The following is a 13,247-nucleotide window of genomic DNA, read 5'->3' as shown; positions in this document are numbered from 1 at the left end:
TTGGGTTCGAAGACAACGGGCGAATGTGTGCACATGTACTACTTTTGGAAGAAACTTTGCGTTGACTATAAAGTCTCACATCTTAAAACGGAAACGCCACCACCTCCACCGGTGAACGATCCGAAGCCGTATGTCTGCGAAGTGCCGGATTGCTCTGCGGTAAGTAAATCGCCCGGAATCAGATAATTGTATAACACAGATGTCATTCTTTAAGCGCTGCGGCGAAGTGTCGGTTGTCTGCCGAAACTGTACGCCTAGTCTAACGGAACATTAACTAAAATTTTCACAGCTAAATTTAAGAGCAAAAATAACTATTTTTAAGCGCAAACAACCCTCATTTCCCACACCAAATCACCATTAATAGCAAATTAATACTATCTCTCACTTTCCCTTCCATGAAAAAAATGCAAATTTACACATTCCGCCCTGCCGCTGCCGCTGCAATCCACAGAGCTTTACTTCAAAAGCTGCGCTGCATGGCCACACACGCATACATACCTACGGTAGAAATGCTAATAGCCATCATAACAACAATAACAATAATAATCACAACAATAACGCTACAAGCAACACTACTAATCCGAACGGTGCCACAATGGGCGGCTCAGCAAGCGTCGTCCAGCAGTCTCATAACAGCGCTGCGTTACAGACACAATCACAAGCGGGTGTCGTTGGCACCAGTGCCACCGGTACATTACTCAAAGACGCCAGTCAAAGTGGCGTGCCCGGTGCTGCGGGCATCGTCAATAAGGACACCGACTTTCCCTGCAAGGTGTGCGGCAAGTAAGACTCCCCCTCCACTCTCTCTCAATTTCTCAACTCCGTTCTGTCATTCTGTATTCGTAAATTAAAACGTATAAACGTAAACGCTACCGTTACCGTTACCGTGAAAATATGCTACAATGTTCCTCACATTCACGTACACACACACACATACTCGTATATATACTTTGAATTCACTCAATCTTAATTCGATTTAATTTGTTCTATTATTTTGAAATATGTTAGGTTATGTTTATAAGGAAAGTGAAAACTCGAAACTTTTTATTTTCTTCTTTACCAATAAAAATGAATTGGAAAAGGGGTCCAAATTATTCTCCCGGACTTTAGTTACTTTACGATTCCATTAGGCTGGTAAGTCAGTTCTTCAAGTCTAAAATTTAGTATAAGGATAAAGAAAACATTTTGATTTCTACTGAAAGAGAGAAAATATGACCCCTAAAAGTATTTGGGATATTTTAAAAAGTAAGGAAAAAATTTTAATTTCAGATGAAGAGCGAGGTTTGGTCTCTTTCAAAGCATAAACTCTAAAATTATTCGGGATCCTTTAAAAAGTAAAGAAAATAATTTTAGAATATAAAGAAAAATTTGAATATTAAATGAAACAGAGAAATTAGGTTTCTTTCAGAAATAAGGTTAACCTCTAAAAATATTCGGGATATTTAAAAAAAAAAATGTTGTTTTTAAGAAGTTAAAACAGTTGAACTTCCATAACTCGAACGTCTATAACTCCAAGTTTTCCATAACTCGAACTCTTGAATTGGCAATAGAAGTCAAATTTCATACAAATTACTTTCCGAAACTCAGAAGCCTCTCTAACTAGAAGGTTTTTTTTGGATTATGGTGATTCGAGTTAGGGAAGTTCAACTGTATGTAAAACATTTAAAAGAGAGAAATTATAATAGGTCTCCTTCAAAATATAACCTCTAAATTAAAGCTGTAAAATGTATTGTTATTGTTTTTTAAGTTGTCTTCTAGTTCAACTTCTTACACGATATTTGTTCATACAGATCCATACATACATATATTTCATACAAACATACATGCATATATATTGAAGTGATTTATTTTGATGATATATAAGATAATATTAATTGTTGTTATTGTTGTTGTATTGTATTGTTCCATGTTTTAAAATGATATAACATCAAATATATACTATAAAAAATAAAAATAAATAACAACAATAATTTAAAATATATAATAATTATCAAATGACAATGAATCTACGTTTACATAAATTAACAAACGATAACTTTGTGTATTACATAACATGCATAACATAACTTCAACTAACCGTGAACTGCAATTACTAAAACTAATGAAATGAAATGAAAATAATAATAATTTGCAAATAAAACTATATAAAAACTGAAATAACAAACTATTTTACCGTACATACATATATATGAATCGCGCAGAGTCAAAAGTCACAAGTTGAATTGCGAGCTGTCGCTCCACCTCCCCACCAACAACACCACCACCACAACGCTGTTGTATAGCGACGCGCACGCGCAAGCGCGCCCATGTTGAAAGTGCTAGCTCGCTCACTGAAGCAGCAGCCGCCACTGCAACCGGCATGTGTCTTTCAGCGCCACACTCAGCCAAAGCGTAAAATTGTAAGTGGTGTTCAAATCAAATCATTGCTCTTAATAATTTACTCTTTCATTTCCATTTGAATTTTCGATAAACAATTACAATTACAATTACAATTTCAATACAAAATTATGCAATTCATTTCAAACTCCTCTAACTCTCTCACTCTCTCTCTCTTTGTCTGTATATCTCTCTCTCTCTCTCTCACACACATGCCGATAATAAATATATATATTATATTACTCAAGAATTACTCCATTTTTTAATACCATTATCCCATTAATTAACACATCCCCCTCCAGCCAAATTACACTCGTATGAGAACGTTGTGTACACTTGTAAAGAAACCCATTCCCGTTACCTCAAGTTCTCAAATTGTTTGAATTTATACTATGTATATTAACTTACTTACACGCTGCGCTAGTCTTGCTCCTTTCATTTTTAAATCGTTGAGTTTTTTGATTAAATTATCCCCATGCGTTTGTAAATAAACTCTTAGGTTAAATTGAAAATATTAAAAACTAATTTTAACCCACTTGCACTCGTAGAACTTATAGTATATAGGCTACTAACACAACTCTACTAATTATGTTCATAAAAATGTAGTTCGATTGAGGCTACGTCGAATTTGATTCCAGACTCCATTGTCAATGATTTAAGACACATGGTTTTCTATATACCTTCAATTCGAAAGGAAAGGCATATCAGTCATGATCTCAACCTTTTGAAACCCCTTTTAATTTAGTTTATTTTCCATAATTTGTAATATAGCCGTCGGCTCCCAAGTTGTTTCCACGGAGAGCATGCGATTTATAACATTGTAAAGAGGTCTTCTAAACCATCAACACCAACATTCCCTGACAAGTTATCCCAAAATTTATACGCTCAAATCGGTCTCGGACCAAGTGTCTCTTTAGATATTAACAATTAAATTTGTGAGTCATAAAAGTATTCTAAAATCCGTTTTAGACCGAGCGAGATCCAATGCCACAATTTTCAGGCACGTTACCCCAATTATCTTGATCGTCAGCCAAATCTGCGTAAAGTTTCATTAGAATTCCATTGTTCAACAAATAACTGGAATTTTCGTACTTCGAAAAAAAAAAAATTCTTCGTCTACATCAAAGTGTATTCAATAAAGTGAACTAAGTATTTGACACACCCGTTTTTGACAATAAAATTGTTAACAATTCATGTATTTGTTTACATTAACCCGTCTTTTTTATCTTGAACAATATAATATATATTGATTAAATTGTTTGCAATTTCTCAGTTGGAGCACAAAACATTAGTAAATTGCTTCCATGAGTTCTTTTGCATAAGCAGAAAATATTTGGCATTTTCTTTTATTCATTTAAAAAATATTTTTTTTGGTTTGAAATTTGTTTACTTTTGAATTTCAAAATTTGAATTTTTGAATAAATGTAAGGGTTAAATCAATGGCAACAAACATCTTATATTCGGGTAAAAAAAAATGAAATGTCATATACTTAGTTCACTTTGTTGAATACACTTTGGTCTACATTAATGTTGTTGCCTTCAAAATAGTCCGCATTCGATATTATGCAGTTATTTCACCGCTTCTTCCAATCGTCGAAACACTTACCAAACTCGATTTTTGTATAACGACGGCCCTGTAAGGTTCTCTTTAGTTTTGGAAATAGGAAAAAGTCACATACGGAGTCATGTCTGGCGTATATTGGGACTGTTGCATCTTTACAGTATTGTTTTTGGCCAAGAATTCACGAACATTCAACAAAGCTTTTAACAAACGAGAATCGCCGAGCTTTCAAAAACACGTCTAACCTTAGCGTAATTTTTTTTGCAATTGAACTTTTGGACAGTTGAAATATTGAAATTCCCGTTATTTTTTGAACGTGTTATTGTTTTGAACCTTGTACCTCGTACATGTTGCCGTCTAAGCAAACTCTATTAGAAAATATGACCTCATTAATACGAAATTTTGAAAATTCTTCAAATCACTCACGGAGTTAACACTCATAGACAGTTTGGTCTTAGTTATTATCAGGTCAACAGTTACTTAGTTTAACAGGTCCCATAGTGGTCCTTTGAGAACGGGGCTCTGTTATACCCTGCCTTTTATGCAACGTCGTTTCACACATTTCCAAATTTTTTTAACCATTTTATACATTCGCTTTTGTATATATTTTAAACGCTTTTTTTCGTTTTGCCAATTGGACCTATACAAATGGTCCAAAAATATAATATATTTTTATATAATTTTTAATATCAAATTAAATACCTTTAAAGTCCTTTCAAAGCCCATTGTTTAACTGATTCAAAATAAACAATTTCTAACAGATCTGTTGAGCATATACTCTATGCACTCGCTTATGAGTATGAGAGCGGCGTTCCTATGAGCAAAGCGAAAAATGAGAAAAAAAATAACAAAACTAACCAAATAATTTACTCTTCTAACAACCAAAATGCTTTCCGAGTACCAATAGTGCATGTCAAGTACGATATTTAGGTTTGAAATATACGATATATATATGTGTAGCTCTGTATATAGATGACAATGTTTTTGCTAATGTTATATGTAACGCTGTGTCTCGTCCTACTCATACTCATTTATACTGTGCATACATACCGTTATATTTGTATTTTATTTGAATTTTGCAACCTGTAGTTCCTCATCTACACAAAATTTTGTTGTTGCTTGTGTTCCTCTTAAGTTGTTGTTTCATTTTCGTTCCACAACGCTTTTCTAGCCATATCTTAGCCATGTAGTCTTGCCCGAATAACTCATATCCAACATTTCGATTTTGCTTCTTTGTGTATTATATTTAGTTGTTTCTGTGTGTATTTTTTGCATCGTCTCTAGCTGTTCCTAGAAGACTAACGTTGTATTTTGCATTTCTCTTTTCTTTCTGAAATTTCACCTTTTCTGCGCGCAGAGTTTTTAATAAGGTGAAGAGTAGAAGTGCGCATATGAAGACGCATCGCGTGCAGGAGCAACAGCAGCAGCAGCAACAACAGCAACAGCAGCTGCAACAACAACAACTACAATTATCCGCTGAGTCAACCACCAGCAGTGGCAATGCAATTGCGTCTGCGAAAAGCCAACAGCAGAGCGCAAATCAAAGTCAAAGTAACCACCACCAACAACAACAGCAACAACAAACGTCGATTGAGCAAAAATCCTGAATTTAGACTAACCTAAAATCCCGTAGCGACTACCCATGAACCTTGAAGACACACCAGCCCTACAACCCAAGTACCCAATCAAATGGTCACCAAGTGACCAAATGCCAAATTGCAACGTGAATCCCGTGAATCGCCGTACGTAGTATACCAAACTCACTACCGAAGTGCTAAAATGCAAACATGCAATGTAAACACAAAAACAAAAGCAAACAAAAACAAAAAGTGAGCACAAGAAAACTGTAAATGCAAATGACAAGTGAGAGCAACCATTTGAAAATTTTGAAATTTGAAACTGACAATCGCAGAGTTATTGTACTAACGTAACGTAATCTTAAAGTTAATTACAATTACAATTTAATTAAATACTTAATCATATTAAAAAAAAAATCATTATCAAACACAAAAACAAAAACTAGAAACAGTCTGCTAAAATAAATGTGTATTAAACATTGTGAATATATATATATAATATACATACATACATACAAAGACATTTTGTATGCAACGCAATGTATGTAACTGTATTTAGAAGAATACTCTTTTATTAGAACAAAAAAAGATAACTTTAGAAAGAAGAAGCAGGAGCAGTTGAGTGATTACGCTACAAATGCGAAATATGCTTCTTCAAAAGTCGCGTCTTGTATTGTTCTGGTAACTTGTAGTTGTGTTGTTCTTGTAAGGCAATTACACCTGAATGTATGTAGTTCGTAATTGAATTTGTTTTACTTTCGAAAAGTGTGAAGATTTTATTCTAGATTTACAACTTAATTAATGTCTATAATTAAGTGATTAAAAGTAGTATAGATGTGAAGTTATTAGCCATAAGCCATGAGCAAAATGATTAATGTTGTTGAAATGTTTAAAAATGAAGCAAAGAAACATTTAGGAAATTCGAAACAGTTTGAAAGCCACTGGCATTTTATGATAGTGGCTGTCAAGGGTGTCGCGTAAACGCTGAAACGATGGCAATTGAAAGCATTTCCTAACAAAGCAAAACCAAACCGCCGATGAAAATAAAATTAGCAGTAAATTACACACAAAAAAAATAATTATAAATGCAATTTGTAATTTGATTAACTCACAGACACACATACATTTAGCAACAAATATGTACAACTATGCCTTCTTTCTAAAGATTATTAACTAATAATTTCATCTGTAATACTAAATACTCGCTAGAAGTGTTTTTGCGTAGTGTACTACAACAACAACAAGTTGACTTGGAAGAATTGTTTTTTAAAAGGGCAAAATGGGGAAAGTGCTATTATCCTTTGAGTCGGAAGTTGATTTAAAAAAATATTTCTTCTAAATTCTATTAAATTAATTCGAATCTTTTTTGATGTTGAAGTATGTAATTTAAATAGAATTAGTAAAGTTCTCTAAAATTTGTTAGGTTATAAAGTCATTAAAGCTCTTCGTTTACAAAATCTCAGTTTTTCGAGCATTCAAGTTGAAATATTAAAATATATATTTAAAAAATACAATATATTTACATGAAATCACAGTAAAGCTTTCACAGCTTTTATTTAAAAAATGTATTTTGATTTTAAAATTTTTAAAGCCTTCACAGATTTCACTAAAAAATATTTATTTTGAACAAAAATGTTAAAGCTTTCACAACTTTTAATTAAAAAAAATATTTATTGTTGAAGCACTTCGGTTTAAAAATCTGAGTTTATTATTAATGAAAGTAAAGAGTAAAAAAATAAAAAAAGATTGATTGAGATAGACTCTGAAAAATATTATCTGTATATTTATATGGATTTGCTGTTTTCTTTTATAAAACTATATGACATAAAACGCAGTGCAAAGTTCAACTTAAAAGCTCTACGCAAAATCATCTTTCGAATCAAAGTAAGCTTTCATAGTTTTTCAATTAAAAAAACTTTATTTGAGCTTAATATTTTTAAAGCTTAAAGTTTCCACAGTTTTAAATTATACACAATTTATGTTTGAAGCTTTCCATTAAAAAAAAAAAATCGTTTTTTGAATCAAAGTAAAAATATTAAAATAAAATTATTTGATTTACCTAAATTGTTGGCACTGGAAGAACAGTATATTTATATAAATTTGTTGTTTATTTTTCTATTTCGAAAAAAAAAAAACAGTACAAAGGTCAAGTTAAAAGCGCTACGCAAAAGCATATTTCGAATCAAAGTAAAGCTTTCACAGCTTTCATTTAAAAAACGTTTGCTTTGAACTTAATATTTTGAAAGCTTAGAACTTTTACAGCTTTCATGTTAAGAATCTTTATTCTCCCGTTCTCAAGTCTTACAGCATTTTTTATTTTGATTTTAAAATTTTTAAAGCTTAAAACTTCCACAGCTTTCAAATAAAAAATCTTTAATTTTTTTTTTAATTTTTTTTTTTTTTATTTAAAAAACACAAAATTTTCGATATTCTGCTAATCAATTTTCAAACACAGACATAAAACTATAAACTTTGCCACAACTAACTAAGTACTTCCATTACACTTTCAAGCTGATTACTTTTCAAACAGCGATCAATACTTGTGTAAAACCTAAAATAATTAGTGTATAAAAACGCATTAAAAAAGTGACGTTTATGCGTTAAAAAATATTTAAACCAAATATTATATGAAATATTAAAAAATTAAAAAAAAGGTGCAATGAGATAAATCGTTAAATTAAAATTATGATACATATACATACATAAATACATACTTACATATATGATTGTTGTTATAGTTGTTTAGATTATAAATTGAAAAATATGCATATTACATACATACATACATAGTACATATATAAATAATATATGATTTATACACTTGTCTTTCGCGCTCCAACAAAAACAAAAACAAAACAAAACCTTGATGCATTGAAAACACTAGTTATATACATGCATATGTTTGTCTGTACGCTAGTTTAAAACTATACATACTCACAAGCATACGTAGGTATTAGGTACTAAAATTTATTACTTACTAAGCTAATGTTTGAATTACAATACCAAATATATTAATAATTATAATAATATTGCATAAAACATAAATTTATGAAAATCAAGTGATAATGAGTGAGATTAAACACGATTTTAACCCGCACCCCACCCTTTTAGTTACCGACTATTTGTAAATAACGCTCGTGCACACTATGCCATGCTGTTGTATGCTATGTATACGAGTTCTCCCCGTCCCCTGTGTGTGTTTAGTATACGAAACGTACATATGTATGCATTTTGCGTATGAAAAATAGGAAACCAAAATGTTATTTCTATTAAGTAATATGTTCGCAGTTAAACATACATACATACATAATTACCATATATAAATTAGTAGCATAAATGTAGTTGAATTTGTTAGATTAACACAGAAGATTTGGCGCAAATGACGGTTGAGTGTGTACATGGTGTGTTCAAAAATTAACGGGAATCGTGCAAAATATCGCATGGTGACTATTTTAAAGGTGACAACATTAAATAAATTAAAAAATATTTTTTTTTTTTCAAAAAAAAAAATCCCGTTATTTTTTGAACACACCTTATATGTTCCAACCAACGTCAGTGCTGATAAAAATACCTACAATGCAGCACAAGCATATGGAAATAAATATAATTGAATTCAAAATGCATAAGAATATTATATTAGTTGTACATACACACATACATATATAGTTTTCTTTTTTCCAATAAGACATAAAAGACACTAATTCTAACGAATTAACTGAATTAAATTTACGATTACCTTAAACTACCTTAAATACTATACAGCTCTGTATGCTCAAACAAATTGTTTTTTTTTATTTTTTTTAAACTAACTCAAATCAATAATTATTATATACAATGAATGAAATGACAATGAGGCACAGTTACTACTTACAAATGCTAAATACTTAATTATATACGTAAAACTCTACTACCTACAAGCAAACAAACACACATAAATACAAACAGAAAACACATGCATTCAGCTGTGTAGTTATGTAAAGTAAGAAATAAACAATTTGATTTGCGTAAATTTGTATAAATGCTTGCGCAAATTTTTATAAGGGTTTGCGCTAATTATATAAAGGTTTGCACAAATATTTGGTTCAATACAATAAATTACAGATATTCACACATTCAGCTGTGTGAACTACAGAATTGGGTTTGCGCTAACTATATAAGTTTTGCGCAAACTGTTTGCACAAACATTTAGTTCAAATTCAAATTAATAAGCAAAAAAATAAAAATCAAATTTTGTTGTTGTCTGTGTTTTTTGCTGTATTCGTACACTAAACATATTTTGAGCGTTTTATACATACATACATATATACGAAACGACAAATGTATAAAAAATCAAGTAAAATAATAAAGAGTGAGCACAATTTACTGTATATCTGCCAAAATAAGAAAAAAATTTAATTAAAAATTAAATTACAGCTAACTATTGCTGCACACCACTGTGCTAAGACAAGTCATTTAAACATTAAACAGAAATCTACTAAAACAAAAAATCAAGAAAAGCAAGAATTAAAATTTAAAACAATTTTAAAAGACATAAGCATTGTCAATAACAATGAAAATAATTAATAAAAAATAGTATATAATAAAATAAATATCTAAAAAAAAATATAAAAAATAAATATTTTAAAAATATTAAATATTTAAAATTTAAATATTTAAAATTAAATTAAATATTTAAAATTTACACTTACATACATACACACACACATAAGTCTCTTTAAGTAGTAAAAGTCTCTAATTAAAATGCGATTATCCGTATGTGTAGCAGAGAAAGCATAAGTAATTAATTTACTTAACGCATAATTAGTATTATCTAATTACTACTAAGTTTACTACTTCTCATCTGAATACAAAATGAAAACTATTAGCAATTTATATGGTTGTATTGTAGACATACATATATATATTTATTATTCTATTATTAATTATATATACACATATTTAAAACACTCTACTCTACGCTACTCTAAACTACGAAAAACAAACAAAACAAAATAAATGAGAAAAAAAGCTATAGTAGAAACTCTATATTATTAGCAAGAAATTGTGCGACTCCGACTTGCCTACACTTAACTCTACATACAATACAATACATACATAATATAGAAGACAACAACAGAAAGGCTACTTACTTTATAAGTATATAGCGTTTACATAACATGTTATTAATAATAATATTAAATATAATATTGAATTTTAATTTATTTTTAAGTTTTTATTGAATAATGAATTTTTCGAAATTTCAATTTATGATTTTTTCAGAATTTTTTTTTGATAAAATTAATGAATATTTATAAAATCAAAGCAAAAAATTGAAATTTCATGTTAATTGTAACATTTCCATTTCAATTTCCACACTCTCTTTGTTATTTCATTAATTTTTTTCGCACTCTCCTACAAATCCAATTTCTTTATTTTCTTTAGTTACTCATACGCCGTGGCATTTTCTTTTATATGTGAACTATACAGCACACAAAGCTAATTGATTAAAATAACCAAAGTTGATATATACATATATAAATTAGCAATTAAGTAACACACACACACACACACACACATGCACATGTGCGCAAAAGCGAGAAACTGTAAAAACCAAAACAAAAAATACAAAAATAATATGTGCCAAAAACTTTCTTCTTTCTAAAGGCCTTCAAGTGTAGTATGTTAAGTATTAATTAGTGGAAGAAAATAAGAAAACGTTGTAAAGTGAGCTAAAGTTAAAATCTACTTAGGTAAAATTAAAATTATGTAATAATTAAATAAATAAGTGTAAGTTAAGAGGAAGAAGAAGAAGAAGAAGAAGAAGTTGAGCAAATTGCGATGTGTAGAAAAGTTACTACAAATATTAATACAAAAAAAGCAAGGAAATTTAATGCAATTGAGCGCGTTTTAGAAGCTAGCAGACAGTTGATATAATTTATTTTCTATAAATTTTAATTATTTATTTTCGTTCTCCGTGTCGCGGAAACTGTAAACATAAATTAGCTGTAAGCTGCATTAGAGCGTTCGTTATTGTATTTATATTATTAAACGAGTGTAAACTACAGTTTAGCTGTTAATTAATTTTAAAATGTTTAAATGAAGTATGACTTAATGTTTTTTGTTATTACTATTATTATTATTATTATTATTACTATTAAAAGTTTGTTTGTTTGTATGTTTTGTAAATTAAATTAAATGTTTTGAATAGAAGAAAATTTGGTGTTTTTTTAATCTATTTTTTTTACTTTCTCTATTTTATTTATTATTCTCTATTAACTATTTTGTGTGGTTATGTTTTGTAAATTATAATTGAAATAAAGCTAAAATAATATTCAAATTTAAAACATTATAATAATTTATTTTTTCTGCAGTTTGTTCTCATTGTTTTATTGTCTCATGATTTCATACATTTTTAAACTAAAAAATCGATTATAAAAAAGATATGTACCTGCATCACTAACTGAAGAAAATAATTCTCGCTTGCTATTTATTCATTTTTTATTTAGTTATTCAATTATTATTACTTGAAATATCGGTAATATTTGTTTAATATTATAAACTAAAGTTCTAATATATATTGGAGTTTCTAACAAAGTAACATTATTTATAGACCAGACTAATTATAATGAGAAACTTTTTTGAATTATTCTTAAGATCTCCATTTCTTGAGATACATTGTAATGTCCATAAATTTATTTAGTCTTGCGGAGATATTTTCAAACTGGTGGAACCCTCATGAGTCGAATAAACACAAGCTTTATAACCATGAGTGTAAGAAATAGATATTACGACAGTTTAGTCCCGTTACTTTTTCGAAGTTCGTTTGACAACAAAATACATAATTTCATGAAGAAGTAGAAAAGAAACATGGACAATTCATTTCGTTTATGACGTAGCGTGTCACTATCTCTATCATTATTGGTAGAAACCTTTGAAATATCAAGGTAAGTCGCAAGAAGTCTAGGAAACTCTACGCTCTCAGTAAGCTTAATCTCTCCTTGGTCAAAGGGGTTCTAACTGGCAATTATCCCATCGGTCAGCTACTTGGGGGAGAATGAGGATGAGGAATATCCGCCTTTGCGAGATCTAGGCAATCTTCGATCTCACTTTTTTGTACATCATCCCGCTTTGTCGATTCTTAAAAGTAAATTAGGGGGTAACATTTTTGGCAAAGAAATGTCATAAGTCTAAGTGTGTTTCCTCAGGTTGGGAACAGACATTGCACCTTACCAATTCTAATCCTATAACCTATGAAATATCTTAGCATAGGTATATTTCTCAGTGAAAGAGTCACCATTATTAATTTCATTTACCTTATTTACCGGGTTCATTGTTTGATTGATTTCTCTCATAAAATAGTTTAATTTTAGCTAGTAATATGTCCATGGCTTTGGCAAAAACAACAATCAGTGGTCTACAATACCTATTTAGTTCTCAACAAATAGATAGCTGCGTATGGAGATCTTCTTGAAGAGCAATCAACACTCCGCATTCTCACGACTGAGGTTGAATCATCACGGTTGCTATACTTTTGGCGAATTAAGCGAATTGTCTCGAAAAGACGTTAGCCTCCTTCATTGCGATTTAAATATAGGAGTCTTTTGGCATCAAAATGGATCAGCTGACCAAGTGCGATCGCTAAACAGTTTTCGATAATAATCATATTGGCATACTTTCTGGTATATCTGTTGGAATGATGTTCTACTGTCTCATCTTAGTGTTTGAACTTTCAATGTTACGAACTACCACGAAAC

The 13,247-nt window shown here is 30.1% G+C and overlaps 1 protein-coding gene across 3 annotated transcripts in view; it reads left to right on the top strand.

Annotated features, from left to right (window-relative positions):
* Positions 1-11,240, top strand: part of LOC105220733 (mucin-5AC) — a 58,627-nt gene extending 47,387 nt beyond the window's left edge. Inside the window, exons 10-12 of one of the 3 annotated variants that reach the window (XR_003753184.2) lie at positions 1-159; positions 2,202-2,399; positions 5,295-5,435. Coding sequence is in view for 2 of the 3 variants with exons in the window: in XM_029045567.2 (XP_028901400.2) it covers positions 1-159; positions 452-783; positions 5,295-5,544 (741 nt within the window). In the remaining variant the exon portion in view is untranslated. Of the gene's footprint in view, positions 160-451; positions 784-2,201; positions 2,400-5,294 lie in introns of all 3 variants that reach the window. The other 2 variants (XM_029045567.2, XM_029045583.2) reach the window with 2 other exon arrangements.
* Positions 11,241-13,247: the final 2,007 nt, after the last annotated feature.

Source organism: Zeugodacus cucurbitae, chromosome 2, assembly GCF_028554725.1.
Source record: "Zeugodacus cucurbitae isolate PBARC_wt_2022May chromosome 2, idZeuCucr1.2, whole genome shotgun sequence".
Taxonomy (NCBI): Eukaryota; Metazoa; Arthropoda; class Insecta; order Diptera; family Tephritidae; genus Zeugodacus; species Zeugodacus cucurbitae.
The sequence above is the reverse complement of the archived record's forward strand: the minus strand, read 5'-3'. Positions and strand labels throughout refer to the sequence as shown.